Genomic DNA, 15,312 nt, shown 5'->3' with positions numbered 1-15,312 from the left:
TTTTGAAAATAGACACACACACACACACACACACACACACACACACTGACATATATATACATGTGTGTATATATATATATATATATATATATATATATACACACACACATATATACACACAGATATATATATATATGTATATATATATAATATATATATATATATATATATATATATATATATAGTATATACATACACACAGATATATATACACACTGTATATATATGAATGATATATATGCTGCTAGTTCTCATAAAAATGATCAGTGTTGTAACACTAATTAACTTGATCCGTGTGTCAAACTGGGCCGTGTTGGGTCCTTGAATTTGAGTGAATCGGGCCTGGAAAGTCCTTGAAAAGTCTTTGAATGTGATGTTTAAGAAGGTGTGGGAACCCTGTATACGGTATCTGTGCTGCTTAATGTGATACGTGTGGCTGCTGAAATGGAGATGCAGCGAAGAGGGCCCCAAACCTCAAAATGAGCATTCTATTAGATTTAAGCCAGACCCCTGTGTTTCTGCACAAACACACTGACACACATTCACATGAGCACATGTACAATCACTCTCACCCTCTCCAGCCAAGCACAGGCAGAGGAATTCCCCCCGGGCCAGCCTGCTCCTCTGACCAGGGTTTAAGAGGCCAGACACAACAAGGCCATGTGTAACATGCTCTCTCTCAGACTACTGTTTGGCACGCTTTGATCCTGCCATGAGGTCTTACTGAGAGAGCGGGCAAGGCAAACAGGCCCTGTGTGGACATGTGTGTGTTCTCAGATATGGAAAGCATGCATTTCTCTTCAAAGAGAGTGAGTTCTACCTCTCTCACAAGAAAGACATGCAATCTCTTTAGATACAAGAATAATGCGTTAAAGTGTGATTTTCCTAAAGGATGATACCGCAGTTTCTTTAAAGGGGCACTTCACCGAAAAACAATGCTGATTTATTTTGCACGTGACCTCACACGTATCTGAAAACTGTAAACAGTTTTGCAGGCATTCAATTAGTTTGACAGTTATTGAGAGTTGACTTGTCGAGACTTGCAATTAATACAACACAGTGATTCAGTGGCTTCTGATGACATCACTGGTGCTCAACTTAACTCAAGTCAACGCTCAATAACTGTCAAACTAAATGAATGTCTGTCAAACTCTTTACAGTTTTCGGGATATGTGTGAGATCATGTGCAAAATAAATCAGCATTGGTTTTCCGTGAAGTCCCCCTTTTTAAGTGTGTCTCAATTGTTTAGGTTGCTCGTCTCCTTCACATTACTTCCTGGTTTGTCTGTCAGCAATAGTAGTTGGAGATATCAGGGCTCGCTTCCCTGCCTTCAGAAGAAGCCATTCATTCTTGTACAGGATGAAAAACAACTTCCACAAACTTAAATGTTGCCCAAGCGTGATAATCCATCACCCTAAGCATGATGCTTTAATTTGGTTTTGTCAGTGTGTGTGTTTGTTTTATTGTTATTTCATTGCGCCGAGTTGAGTGTTTTCATATCCGCTTGCTGTCAATCACCTGACACCCACAGGAAGAAATGGAAGTCTCCCTATCTTTTCTTTTAGTTTGGGGGTCTTTCTTAGCCAGGACAGCAGTTAATTTGAAGTTTGACACCATAAAGTTTGTATTTTAAAAGCAAAAAAAACACAAGTAAATATTCAAACGAATTATGGATTGCCAAGTATTTGGGGAAAATGTTAACTAGACGTCAACAGAAGTGAATTGGCTCTAACTCTGGGTTCTCCTTTAACATTGGTGGTTTGCGCCATTTGGTCCAGGTCATCTCTGACCGCAGAGCGCTGAAGGCTTTCGCAGTGTTTCAGCTCGCAACTCGCCGCCGCTGTAAACTATCAAGGCCCGATCTCTCTCTCCCAGGTCCTCCACAGCTGAGAACACTAGCTCTTTGTTCAGGCGGACCTCATATCCGATAGTAATGTTTTCGCTTTCTAGCCATGTGTAGACACCCCCGGGGGGAGGGAGGGGGGTGGGGGGTAGATTTCAAGGTGTAGGTGACGGAGTGATCGAGGATGAGGGGTTTGTGGGTGGAAGAAGGGGGTTTTATTGTTTCATTCAAGCCTCCTTTTCTGGACAAAAATGTGTTTCATATTATCTGAAGGCGTCTCAGCCGGATGGTGATGGTGCTGGGGGGGTGGGGGGGAAGGGGTCTGTGGTGTGAAACGCATCACCGATCGTGACGGTTACAATCCGCCTGATCGAAAACATTCAAACCCTGATGTGACCCCAAGGAGCGGCAGGGTTCCTCACTCTGAAGCACCTGCTGGGCCTCACCGAGGGACAGAGAGACCAATAGAGATGTCTAACTCTATAACAGATTTTAATAAGAGAAACGCTCCAAAAAGGGATAAATTTACCTGGCTCGCCTGCTGTTTATAATAGAGACTAACCATTTTATCTCTATGGTTAATATCATTTCTGGGCACCGACATCCCCCCCTCTTGGACTGTTACTCTCTTACATGCGAGAGGCTCTCGAGTCGACGCACGGAAAGTTCTCCGAGGCGGCGGTGTTGACTCATGGGAACGTTCACGGCAACAGCTGCTAGGGCCCCCCGATCATCCGATCACTCCCCCAAAAAATGAACAAAGAAACATGGCGAAAATTAAATTTTAATTAATTCCACGTCTGATGTCGTCGAGGCGGACTGAGAGAGAGGGAGAGAAACAGGTTCGGTTTTTGCATCATTTCCTCTCTGCTCTCTCCTGTCTGCAACACATTCCAGATATTTCTGTCCTGAACAAATTCCTTTTTTTTACAATTCCAGAAATGTTGGGCCTTCATTGGCTGAGAGAGAGAGGGACAGAGAATGCTAGACAGAAAGGGAAGCGAGAGGACGAATGGTATCTCTTGAGGTCTTGGCACGTTTTCTTTCTTACCTCAATCGCGATTGGCCAAAGCAGAAGTGGCGTGCTGGGCAACTGTCGTCCCATTGGCTAAACGTCCATTAATGGGACAGTTGGCGACGGCTGTTCATTCTGGCAGCGGCCCGAAGCCCCAGTGTTATCTCTGACTACAGAGGGCAGTCAGACGTGGCAGGAGATGGTGAGTGTAGATTTACCCTGTCCGCACAGTGGAAAACTAAACTTCTGTTGGCTTCAAACACACACACACACACACACACACACACACAAACACACACATTGCACACACACTCATGTACTACACAAGTGCTCCCAACCACTGTGACACACACACGCGCACACACGTCCACCCGTGCAGACAGTGCAAACACACGCACAGTCAAAACTCTGTGGGGAATTTCATTGAACACAAGGAACAGTAGAATTCCATCACACATGCCAGGCGTTTCAAGCCAAATTACCCTTTAATGGGATATGAAATGGCAGGAATCTGGCCGAATGTTTTCCTTCTTGCTCGGTACCAGATTTCGCCCCGTCCGATATGATATAGATCATTAGACGCCAAATAACTCCCAACGTTTCTGCGGACGGGGACTGAGAGATCTCGGTCAGACGTTTTACACCGGGTTGACAGTGGTTCATTTTCCTCAGGTTTTCTCCTTTACGGACTGTGGTAGCAGCAGCTGCTGCTGAAGGAGTTACAGAGATGTTTCCAGGGTTTCCATCCATCTGAATTGGTCATAGCTTTCATATCAAAAATGCTGATAATTGAACGTCTCAATTCCACAGCAGTCGGTTTCCAAAGATTCCATTTTTATATGCCTTTTTGTAAAGTGCATCTAGTAAATCAAGATAATGACCACTTACTTTCTGATGAAAACCCCCACTTAGAAAGCATTCTTTTTGTTTTCTGTTCATTTTCCATTGTTTGTTATATATTACCCCCTCAAACATTTTCCAGTCACCGTTAAACGCAGTTTATGTGTTTGTAATATTGTAAAGGGCCAAAATGGCCTAATTTTTGTATTTTTGTCGGTGACTTCCAGCACACTGCATTCCCCATCAACCAATATCTGAGCGGGTTCCATAACACAAGATGTTCTTGGCTGCGTGAAGCAGCAGTGCTCACTTTTATTTTACAGCGTCAGAGTGGCTTGTTACCGAGGCGGGCGACATTTAACACATAGTTCTGTCAGAAATATGTTCAATGTAAACAGTAGTGTTCGACTGAGCTCGTAAGGGCCTTTCAAATTTAGGTCACAGCGCGCGCCAGACAGTTATTGAATCCTGGAGAGATTTGTGGCACTTAAAAGGAGCGCTGGAGTCGTCGCGGCAAACAGAGGAGCTTTTCGTACCAGAAAAGTCATCTTAATACGGAAAATGAGAATGTTTGGATTTTCTTCGGTGGCTTTCTCCCCCGCAGGTTTGAACGGGGCTCCGAGACAGGTGGAATGATCCGATGTTGTTTACGACGCAGATTACTCTGATGGCTGTTTTCATATTTTTGACTAACGAGCTACACTTAACTGGATTTCCTTCAACATTATTGCCTCTCCCGAGTCACGTTTCCTTCCCCCCCCGAAGAGAAACTCAACTGCGGTGATTTACGGCGCGGCGCTGTTGAGGGACTGGGTACCCGCGGTGTCTGATAGACGCCGGCGTCGCGGTGACGTTCGGCGAGCGATGAGTGGCGGTGTAATTTACAGCCGGCCACAGACCTGCGGGGGAAAGACAATGCTGGACTTGGGGCCTGCTGCTGCTCGATGACAATGAGCCACTCCCAAGACAGTGATGGATGAGGACTCCTCATCTCAGGAATCCACAGCTCCGGATAGACTGGCCGCGAGCCGCTCTTTCCACAGGTTCATAGGAAAGGAGAGAGGGGAGAGAGAGGCTGTTCCAACGCAACGCTTTTTGCCAACACTCATCGGCTTCAGGTTGGGCTTTAGGAATCAAGTGTGGAAGTGGGGGGGGGGGGAGTGGGGGGAAAAAGAGCTGAGTTGTCCCAGCGGTGGAGGGAGGCCTGTTGGGAGAAGAAAGGCAATGTGGTGGCAATGACTAAGAGACAGAGGGAGCGTGGTTGGAAGAAATTAGTGTTTTTGTTTATCTCCGTGTTTGTGCTCGTCTTGCTCCTCCAAAGATAGTGAGATGAGGGACGTAGCATTTGATTACGGTTAGGGTCAAGGTTAAAATTAGTTTCGGATTAAAGGAACAGTTCGCCCCAAAAATGAAAGTTCTGTCATCATCTACTCACCCTCATGCCGGTTGAAACGCAGGTCAAGTTTGTCCATATACAGTAACACACAGGGAGGCTGCCAGCACAACTCCAGAGAACACCGCTGTACTGAAGTCAATGGTGACAACCTCCCTGTGTGGGTTATATGGATAAACCTGACCTGTGTTTCAACTGGCATCAGGGTGAGTAGATGAGAGAATTTTCATTTTGGGTAAACTGTTCCTTTAAGACTTGGGTTTAGAGTTAATATTAGAGTTAGGGTTAAGTTAAGCGTTAGGGAATGAATGTAGTCAGTGAAGTATAGTAATACAATAGTAATACAAGTGTGTGTGTGTGTGTGTGTGTGTGTGCGTGCGTGCGTGTGTGTGTGTGCGCGTGTGTGTGTGTGTGTGTGCGTGCGTGCGTGCGTGCGTGTGTGCGTGCGTGCGTGTGTGTGTGTGTGTGTGTGTGCGTGCGTGTGTGTGTGTGTGCGTGCGTGCGTGCGTGTGTGTGTGTGTGTGTGTGTGTGTGTGTGTGTGTGCTTGGATGTGATGGCAGCACTCTGCTTTATTGAAAAAGAGTGCAAACATGACTGTGGAATATGTTTTGTAAAAGAAAATGTGTGAAAGTGTGTCTTTGTGTAAACACATTTTGACACAGGGCTTCACGTAAAGGTCTCTTTTTGTGCACTCTGTCTCCATAAATGTTCAGCAGTGGTGGATGAAGTACCTGAAAGCCACACTTGAGTACAGATATCTTAGCAGAAAGTGACTTTGGTAGAAGTTAAAGTCACCTATTAGAATATGACTTTACTGTATTTAAGTATCAAAAGTAATTGTCTCATATTAAATGTAGTTAAGCATTGAAAGTAAAAGTAGAAAGTAAATGCTGTTAATAACAAACATCGTCAATTCTACTCATGTTCATGTCAATCTGATGTGCCTGGGCTTGAGTGGAAATCTTCTTCTTGAGTTTTATAGCGGTTGGCAAACAATGTTATGGCGCATGTACTGTCCCGCCACCAACTGGAATGGATTGTCAATTGTGATTAATGTAACTCGCAAGCTACATTAGGGGCACTGATTCGCCAAACCTGCTTGCTTGCAGGCGACCAAATTTCTATTGCTTTTATTTTGTAGTAACGAGCAACGAAGATGCTTAGGAGGAATGTAATGGGAGTAAAAGTGAAAGCTGACAGAAACGTAAATATTCCCCAAAAAATGCTTTGGTACTGTAACAAAATATTATTACTTTGTTATTACGCCGCTGGTCTTATGCAGGACGTGTGTCCCTTTGGGTGTGGCTGCTACAATGGTGGGAATGACTGGGAGTTGGCAGAGGTGAGGTATAATCCTGGCATGGAGCTGTGGTGCAGCCTGATGCGAATGGAAAAGGTGGATAAAAAGACAGAGGGGAAGAGAGAAACCTTGATGGTGAACCTCTCTCATTGGAAGATGGGACGTTGGCTTCCGACCACTAAACAGAGGCTCTGGGTGCGAGGCGAGCGGAGAAGACAGCGGCGGAGCCAGACGTCGTTCATCCTGTGGAGAAGTGTTAACAGACAAACATGGGCTACAGGCGCTGTTTACGCACGAGTCCCTAACATAGAACTGGAATGAGTGCGGAATAATGAGCGGGGCCGGCTCTCTCAACCTGATCGTTTTTAAATCATCAGCACGCCAAGGGTTTTCAGGACACACACACGCACACACACACACACACAATCAGCTCATCGGATTCAGAAAACACAGCTGCCTGCCTCGTCGGTGAAACGGACTCTGCCCCGGTCTGTATAAAACACAAAGTGTTTCCATTAAAAAAAAAAAAAACTGAGCCGCGTCTAGAACAATAGGCTGCCATTGTTTTCCCACGGGATGGAGAAGGGCGGGAGGACAAGGAGATTGAGATTTAATGAGAGACCAGAGGTGTGACCGAGCAAGGGCAGTCAAGGGCCTCACACACACACACACACACACACACACACACACACACACACACACACACACACACACACACACACACACACACAGAACCCCACCAAGTGTGTGAGAGGGTGATTCAACCTACCACTATGAAGCATTGCAACATAATGATGCAGTGAGTGCAGCGCAAACATATCATTTGGCTTCCGACACCAGAAAAAGGATATTTTTGGGAACAAGAAAACACTTAAAAAATCCGAATAATGTTTACTTGTGGTTTCGACTCTTCCCCAACCCCCCCGAATGTGTGTGTTTCGCGTGCCGCAAACAACAGTCGTTCATCATGGGAGTGGGAGGAGGTTTGCTGGGAAACCTGTGAGGGAATTGGCCCCAGCAGCCTGGAGAAAGTTCTCTCCCACTGCTTTCTGCCTTTGTCTCTTTTGTACCTGTCGTATCAGAGCAGGGCTAACGGGACGATAAGGCATCTGTTGGAACAGTTGAACTGTGCCTCGCCTCATCAAGGGTATCGTTACTCTCGTAATACATCCCGGGCCTTTCTGTTGTCATGAAGGCGTCGTTTGAAGTACGCGCCCACTGATCCTCACACACCATCACACAGTCTCTTTTTCAATCTCTTTTGTTCACAATGATTATTTCCGTGCAAAGCGTCTCACGCCATTCTCAAACCCAAAAGCCCAGTCTTCACCCATGATGAGGAGAGTTTGTTTTTTCTTCTTTCCTTTTTGCTCAATGACACCCTGGCAGGATGCGCCGCACACTCACACGCATGCAGAACACTCGCAGACAAGGGGACATGACTCCCTGACAATGTATTTACGTCTTCAGTCGAGACGCTCCTCTCATTTGGGCTTGATTTACGGGGGCCCTGATTACACTGTGTTTACTGGCACTGGTAAACACAGTGACAAGCCGGCCATGTTTAAACATCTGAAACGCTGTTATTATTTCTTCATCTAGCAGAGAGAGCAGGAGCGTAATGCTCACAGCTGGATCCCTGCTTATCTTTCCTCTGTGTCATCTGCCGGGCAGACGTGGAGCAAACAACGCAGATAAGAGAGAGGCTGAATTGGTGGCTGTTGATTGGCTGTGTGTGTGTGTGTGTGTGTGTGTGACTGTCGGCTAATCCCAATACCCCCCCGCCCCTGCCCCTACGTGGCCCTAGCACCCCGTTTTGCACGTTCACACGTAGGAGTAGGGTGTCCCGTTTCTTTTGAGGACCGAGGGGTAGTGGTCAAATGCGTCTTCTATAGCCATACAAAACGAAGCCCTCGAAACGAAGCGTTTTCAGACTCAAAACCGAGGGCTTGAAGAAGGGCTAACCCTAACCCATAAATGTTAATATAACTTCACATATAACAACAACAACAACAACATCTTTTGAATACCTTAGTTTAATGTAGATGCAAAAATGACTGTGTAATTAGCTCGTTATAACAGCCTTTCAAAAATTGCTATTCATGCTGGGGGCAGCCGGGGGATCTCCCCGGCTCCCAGCGCGTCTGTCAGCCAGGGCGGACTTTAATCATGTTTTCCAAGGATTCCTGAGTAAACCAGTCAACTAAGAAATTAGTGTATTGTTTAATCAAACTTTTTGTACGACAGTTGTGACTCGTGAGTTTAAATATTTATACGTTTGTATGTCTCAGGATTTTAATGGTCAATTTGTGGAAATATGCAATATGATGACAAAATAGTGTATCTAGAAGAATCTGTAGACTTCGTTCAATCTGTTTGAACCATAAATAGCATTATTATCCTAGTTGGCAAAATGAGGGTGCAAGGAGTGGTGTCCCATTTAAGATAGGGGTAAAAATAACAAATGGGATTGAGTGTGTGCATGCTATTTAATACAGTGTTGTAGCTAATTATTCTTTTCACCCTCCAATATTTAAGCCATGAAAGAGTTGTCAGGGCAAATGGAGTAGGTGTTAAATTCATGCCGTGTATGGTGTCTTTGGCTGGCTGAGTGGAATTGACAGTTTGGTCCTTTGGAGCCTCAGACTCAAACTTACTCACCACCCATAGAGAGAGAGAGAGGGAGGGAGAGGGAGAGAGAGGGGTAGAGAGAGACAGAGAGAGACAGAGAGAGAGAGAGAGAGGGGCAAAGAGAGAGAGAGGGGGGGGGGGGGGGCAGAGAGAGATGTCTGGGAGGGGCCCGTCTAAAGCAGTGTTGGCAGAGCGCAGGCTAGAAGTGTGCCAAGGCATCTCTAACTTCATTTACAGACTCTCCTTGACATTATAAAAAGCACAGATCGTTAAAGGAAATATATGAACAGAGAGCAGAGCCAAGCCCGGGAGCGTAAGTGATCGCTGTGTGTCAACCCGTCTCTCACCCCGCGCTCCAGACCGCGGCTTGGCCCGCTTTCAGATCAAAGATAGCATCAATAGACTTGGTAGTATACCGCCGGAGGCCAGGCATTAGTCACTTCCCCTCCGGCTGGAAAGCGAAAAGGTTTAGCGTGAAGTAGCCTGTCCATGTCTGCCCGTTCAGCTACTTAAACCTGAGGTTATATGCGGGAAGCCATGCCTCATGACACACGTTTTGCTGGAGGTTATTTTCTGCTGCAGAATTCGTTTTTCTGTCCAAATCAGCATTATGAGTCATCCTCAGACCCTGATTGGCTGCTCACAGGGAATGAAGGCCACATGATCAGCTCACACGCTGATGCTGATCTGTCCTCATCAGCCGTGTTGGGTTGACCTGCATTGCCGTCACGCAGGTCTGCAGCTCCACCGACGTTTCGCCTCAGGTGCTCAACGGGGAAATAATAATGTTTAGCTCATTTCCTAAGTTTGGCTGGTGTGTGTGTGTGTGTGTGTGTGTGTGTGTCTGTGTGATTGTGTGTGTGTGTGTGTGTGTCTGTGTGATTGTGTGTGTGTGTGTGTGTGTGTGTGTGTGTGTGTGTGTGTGTGTGTGTGATTGTGTGTGTATGTGTGTGTGTGTGTGTGTGTGTGTGTGTGTGTGTGTGTGTGTGTGTGTGTGTGTCTGTGTGATTGTGTGTGTGTGTGTGTGTGTGTGTGTGTGTGTGTGTGTGTGTGTGATTGTGTGTGTGTGTGTGTCTGTGTCTGTGTCTGTGTCTGTGTGATCGTGTGTCTGTGTGTGTGTGTGTGTGTGTGATTGTGTGTGTGTGTCCAAACTGTCTTGACCTGCCAATGTTGGAACGACGGTCCCATTCCAGTCAGAATTGCAGAGTTAATTGCCATTTTCTGTCACAGAATGAATCATCCCCCTCTGCTTTACTCGTTGTAATTGTCCTCAAACTTCTAGCGCGCTCTCCTTAGCTCTTTGCTGTATTCCTTTTCCCAGCACTTTGCTCTCATAGGATCCTTTATGGTCACAGGAATATTAAAAGCTTACTAAGGACCTTTGCACTTCTTAGTTCTGGTTGCTTGTAATTCTCGGTGCTCTTGGACTTGAAGCCTCTCCTGCTGCTCCACACATTGTAAGTCGCTTTGGCTAAAGACCGACAGCTAAAAGCCTGCAACGTAAATGTCATATAAAACGTGTGTGTATGTTTATTTGCCTCGCTAATTCGGCCCAGCCCTGGGTTTGTGCAACAGGGCCTGCCTTGTTTATTGTTGTGTGTTGCTAACAACAGCACCAGATGGTAATGATGATAGTCGACCGCTCTCCTCCTCCCTCCCCACCACTCCTCTGAACAGGTGTAACCCCGCGTTCCCGCTCTCGTTTGTCGGCCCCCGCTTGTTTTCCCCTCCCTGTTTTTCACCGGGTTTCGTTGAAGGCAGTCGTTCGTTTTGTGTGTGCGCCTCTTTTTTTGCTCTCCCTTCATTACCCCGCGGTGATGTTAAGTGAGCTAGTATTTTTGGACTTTCAGCACAACGCCAGAAACCATCAGACTTCTTAGCTTTCCCCGTTGGCGGTCCGTGAAACCCCACTGTCAGTGTAGCCCAAAGGCAACAGCAAAGTGGCCTGACTTTTTCAGTAGCAAAAGTAGTAAAGAAAAAAAAAACATGGGGGGGAGAAAAAGAATGAGAAAATAATAAAAGGCCCTCCGTGATTTATTGACGATTTACGGAGTCTTTGGCACGGCCCTTGTTTTAACAAATCTTGAGTTTTAGATGTTTTAGGCACAGAGCTTTGGAAATAGAGTTTTTGCGTGCAGTGGACCATTTCCAGGGCCTGGGGTCCATAGTTCCCCAGGGGAAGGGGGTTGTTCTGGCCATGGGGATGTCCAGAGTTTTTTTTTTTTTTTTGAAGGGGGTGGGGGGAGGGGGTGGGGGTGGTTTGGGGTCTTGGGTCTGCCATGCATGCAGCCCCACCTTCTCCACCTGCTGGAGGCGTCAGAAAACACTGTTTTACAGGCTTGAGCGGAGCATCTGGACAGTGGCTGCCTCACACGCTGGAAAGGCTTAGGCTGTGGCTGGAAAGACTCACACACACACACACACACACTGTGCTGTCTTGTCGTACTTCACAGCCCACACAGTGACTTCACAACAGAAAAGAAGAGCGTTTCACATGACTGTGTGTACCCCGTCTTTTTCTCCTTGTTGTTTGTCTTTGATGTCACTGCTGTTGTCCTTGTGTGCCATCGCCAGCCCATCCATACGCCGAGCGCCGTAGCAGTAAACACTGAGCTAATATATCTCGGGGGGAACATAAACAACAGCGCAACACATGAAAACAATGTAATTGGCCTGTAATTACAGTGCCGTGATTATCGAGAATGGAGCATATTTTTAATCAGGACCAATCTGCTCCCCAGCGCTGGCATTAATTAAGAGACTTCGATGGAGATGCATAGCGCTTCCCTGCACAGTCTCCACTATAGCTATGCACCCTGGTCAAGTATCACCAATGTCTTTGTGAAATGTATGAACATTTTTCACCTGATATTCACAGTCAGGCCAGAATGTCAGGTTTTGAAGAAAAAAAAGCTAAAGCTGAAAAGGAGGTTGGAGGGAGAAGAAAGACGGATAATGTCAAGGGCTTTCAAAAGAGGCTTTTGAAGTCATGGAGGAAATGCTTATTCCTGACATTGACCAGAGCTTCCCGTTATTAAAACATATACGGGAAACATTGCATTTGTTTTGGCTAGACCGCTTGATAACGGTCAGTCTCGAGTACCTGGATCGCGGGCTATAACCGCAAATCACTCAGGCGAAAGAGGTGAAAGAAGGGGGGACGGAGGATGAGGGACCCCGATAAAGAGACGGAGGAAAACCGAGGAAGGAAGGGACCCATAGATGAAGCAAGATAACGACTGAGGGAAAGATAGGAGAGCAGGGAATTGTGGCCAGACGAGATTGTGTGAGGATTTTCTTGGAATGCTTTGGCAAACGAAAACCTGAAATCTCAAACTGTGGTTTGTACGTCTTGGTTATCATGTCCTCATCTCCCTCTCGCATGTGCACACACACACATGCGCACATTCTCTTCTAAGAATGATCAACAGAAAAAAAAGGGGGAGAGTGAAGTCCATCTCTCTCTGTGGGATACACCTATTACAGAATGAATGAAGTCCATCTCTCTCTGTGGGATACACCTATTACAGAATGAATGGGAAAACTACAGGAAATTTCATAATCAGACCCACATTAGCCCGGGGCCTTGCAAACTCAGTACTGTCAGTTCAGGGTCACGCTACATGGGAACGTTTTTGGACAACAAGGCAGGAATGGAAGGAGGCGTTGGGAATAATTAGGTGCTTATGGCGCCTTGCGAAAGTCTGAAGACCGGATCCAGTTCTTTGCAAAGTCTAGGGAGGCGTTAGGCGAGGTTAGAGGTGACGGAGTATGACGGTAAGAAGATCCGTCTGTCCTTTCTCCGGTGCCGGGGGAGTTTGGCGTTTTGCTTTTTCCGCAGCTGGCGAAACGTCCCCGGGTGACCTTTCTAGTCCCATGTAACAATCGTGGGAATAACATTCCAGCGAAAGTGAAGGGTGAGCGTTCAGTTTCGTTAACCGCCTGGTAGAAACGCCTGTCGGCCGTTGTCCTGTGGCGACGGTGGTGCGAGTAAGGGCCTCGTTAAAACAGCGGCTTTACGGGGGAATGCGGTGTGGGGCAGGCGGGCGGGAGAGTGGGTGTCCCTGGGGGACTCCCTAAAAACATTTCATGCCTCACGTCCTGTTTTGTGTGCCTGATGCGCGTTCTCGACTCATCTGCTCGCATTGGGTCGTCTCATCACTCTTTCATGACTTTACGACAGCCTTGACCGTAACCTACCTCTAACCTCAGTGACCCTTCTCTGCAGCGAAATGCTGTGTTTTCAGTGAGTCCCCCCGTGTCCCTGCGTGATGGTGGATGGACTGGTCTGGGAGGGAGGTCAGACTAAATGAGCACTCACGCCACACCAAGACTAACGTTCTGACCAATCGCTAAACATGGAGGAAAGGGCCAATTAATTCAGACTTTTACCTGAGCAAAGAGCACCGGGAACTAGTCAAAGTCCCTTTGGTGCCATGGTACTGATGGTAGTTCTGGAACTTCCAAGAGAACTTGCCCTCGTTTGACTGTCCCCAGGTCAGCAAGTCTTTTATACCCGGATAAGACTGTCTTCTTAATGTCTCACAGGGCCTTAGCTGTGTGTTTAGTTCACTTAAAGAGTGTGCCTGAAGGCCGTATGGCTAGGAAATCCAGATGCTCTGGTCTCTTTTAATGCCTCATGAAACGCCAAGCCTGTGTCATCATATTCACTGTTGGGTATAAAACTCACCTAGAGAGCTGGACCCAAGACAGAAGACAGGTTCAGCACACGCACACGCACACACACACACACACACACACACACACACACGCACACACACACACACACACACACACACACACACACACACGTGCACATGGTCTTTCTCTCAGTATGCTGTAAACACACTGTTTGGCCCCAAGAGAAGTTTGGTTTCATTGTTTAACGACTTTGCTATTCCCCGCTAATGTTTTACATATGAGATAGAGATTGCTCCCATTTGTAACAGAAAAAAACAGCAGCCATCCATCTTTCTCTCACTGACTCACTTGCTGCCCTTTCTTTCCCACTCAAATCCTTTACGCTCAGTCATTTTCAACCTGATTTCCTCAGACAACTCAATTACGTTTTGTTTTCGGACAAAATATTAGCGAATGGAGTTTATGAGTCATAAGCAACATCTTTCAGCTCTATCCTATTAGTCACCTTGTTTCTTGACGGCTTCTTGCAAAACGTCCTATTTGTCCGGTCATCCGAATGAGGAGAGAAAGCAGAGCAGCACATGTTTGCGCAGACAGAGGGTGTACAGATACGGACCTCACACAAGTATTTATCCATGCGCAAACATGCATGCACACACACACACACACAAACACACACACACGCACGCACACACACACACACACACACACACACACACGCGCGTGCGCACGCCTCCTGAGCCCCCTCGCTTCAGCTTCAGCTAGATCTCAATTAATCCTCGTTGACCCGAGAGAACACTGCAAAATTAACTTTTTTCCCCCACTTGTACTTTCAGAAACCACAGACCATGGATCAAGTAAATATGACAAGTGAGTCTTCTATGGCCTTTTTCTTTCTACAGCTCAGATCCACTCAGCTCATTCATTACATGCTGAATTTGTCCTGTAACACTGTGTTCCTTGTGTTTTTGTTCTTGTCGTGTGTTTTCTGTTTGGCTGACTGCTTGTGGCAGCGGTGGCGTCGGAAAGGACAAGGTGAAGGGCAAAGACGAGACGTACTGGAAGGAGATCAATGCGGCCATGGCCCTGACCAACTTGGCGCAGGGAAAGGACAGTCCCACTGGGACCACCAGCTGTATCATCCAGAAGTCCTCCCATATAGCAGAGATCAAGACTGTCAAAGTGCCACTGGTGCAGAAGTATTAGCCCCGCGCCCCCCTCTTCTGCGCTAGCGTCACTTCTCTCTATGCAAAAAAAAAAACAGCAAACATTCCTGTTGCAGCAACCTCACCAGAGTCCAAAAAACAACAAAATCACTCTCCCTCAAGACTGTTTCATTGGCCGGGGGAGGTGTTTGAAGTGAGGAAGAGTGGAACAAAAAGAGAACTCTTTGTCTTCTTTGGGGGTTGTTGTTGTTGCCATGTGTAAAAGAAAAAGTGCAAAAGAGGCCTTGAGCATCCTTTTCTTCGGTGGGTTGACGTGTTTGCCCATGTGCCCATGTGCCCACTACAGAGAAGTGTTGATGATCGTTTCACTGCAGTATTTCCTAAAACGAGACACTTTTGTGTAATGTTAACTTATTTTGATGAGTCTTGATTTTTTTATTTCTTCTTTTTTCTCTCTCTCTTATTTTTTTTACGCTACGCA

The 15,312-nt window shown here is 46.5% G+C and overlaps 1 protein-coding gene across 1 annotated transcript in view; it reads left to right on the top strand.

The window, feature by feature from the left end:
- Positions 1–14,871, top strand: part of LOC310793893 (outer dynein arm-docking complex subunit 2-like) — a gene marked incomplete at both ends in the record, with an annotated part of 66,716 nt that extends 51,845 nt beyond the window's left edge. Inside the window, 2 exons of the mRNA XM_083655783.1 lie at positions 14,502–14,535; positions 14,679–14,871. Coding sequence (XP_083511909.1) covers positions 14,502–14,535; positions 14,679–14,871 — 227 coding nt within the window. The remainder of the gene's footprint in view (positions 1–14,501; positions 14,536–14,678) is intronic.
- Positions 14,872–15,312: the final 441 nt, after the last annotated feature.

Source organism: Poromitra crassiceps (genome assembly GCF_964638095.1).
Source record: "Poromitra crassiceps genome assembly, chromosome: 2".
Taxonomy (NCBI): Eukaryota; Metazoa; Chordata; class Actinopteri; order Beryciformes; family Melamphaidae; genus Poromitra; species Poromitra crassiceps.
The sequence above is the reverse complement of the archived record's forward strand: the minus strand, read 5'-3'. Positions and strand labels throughout refer to the sequence as shown.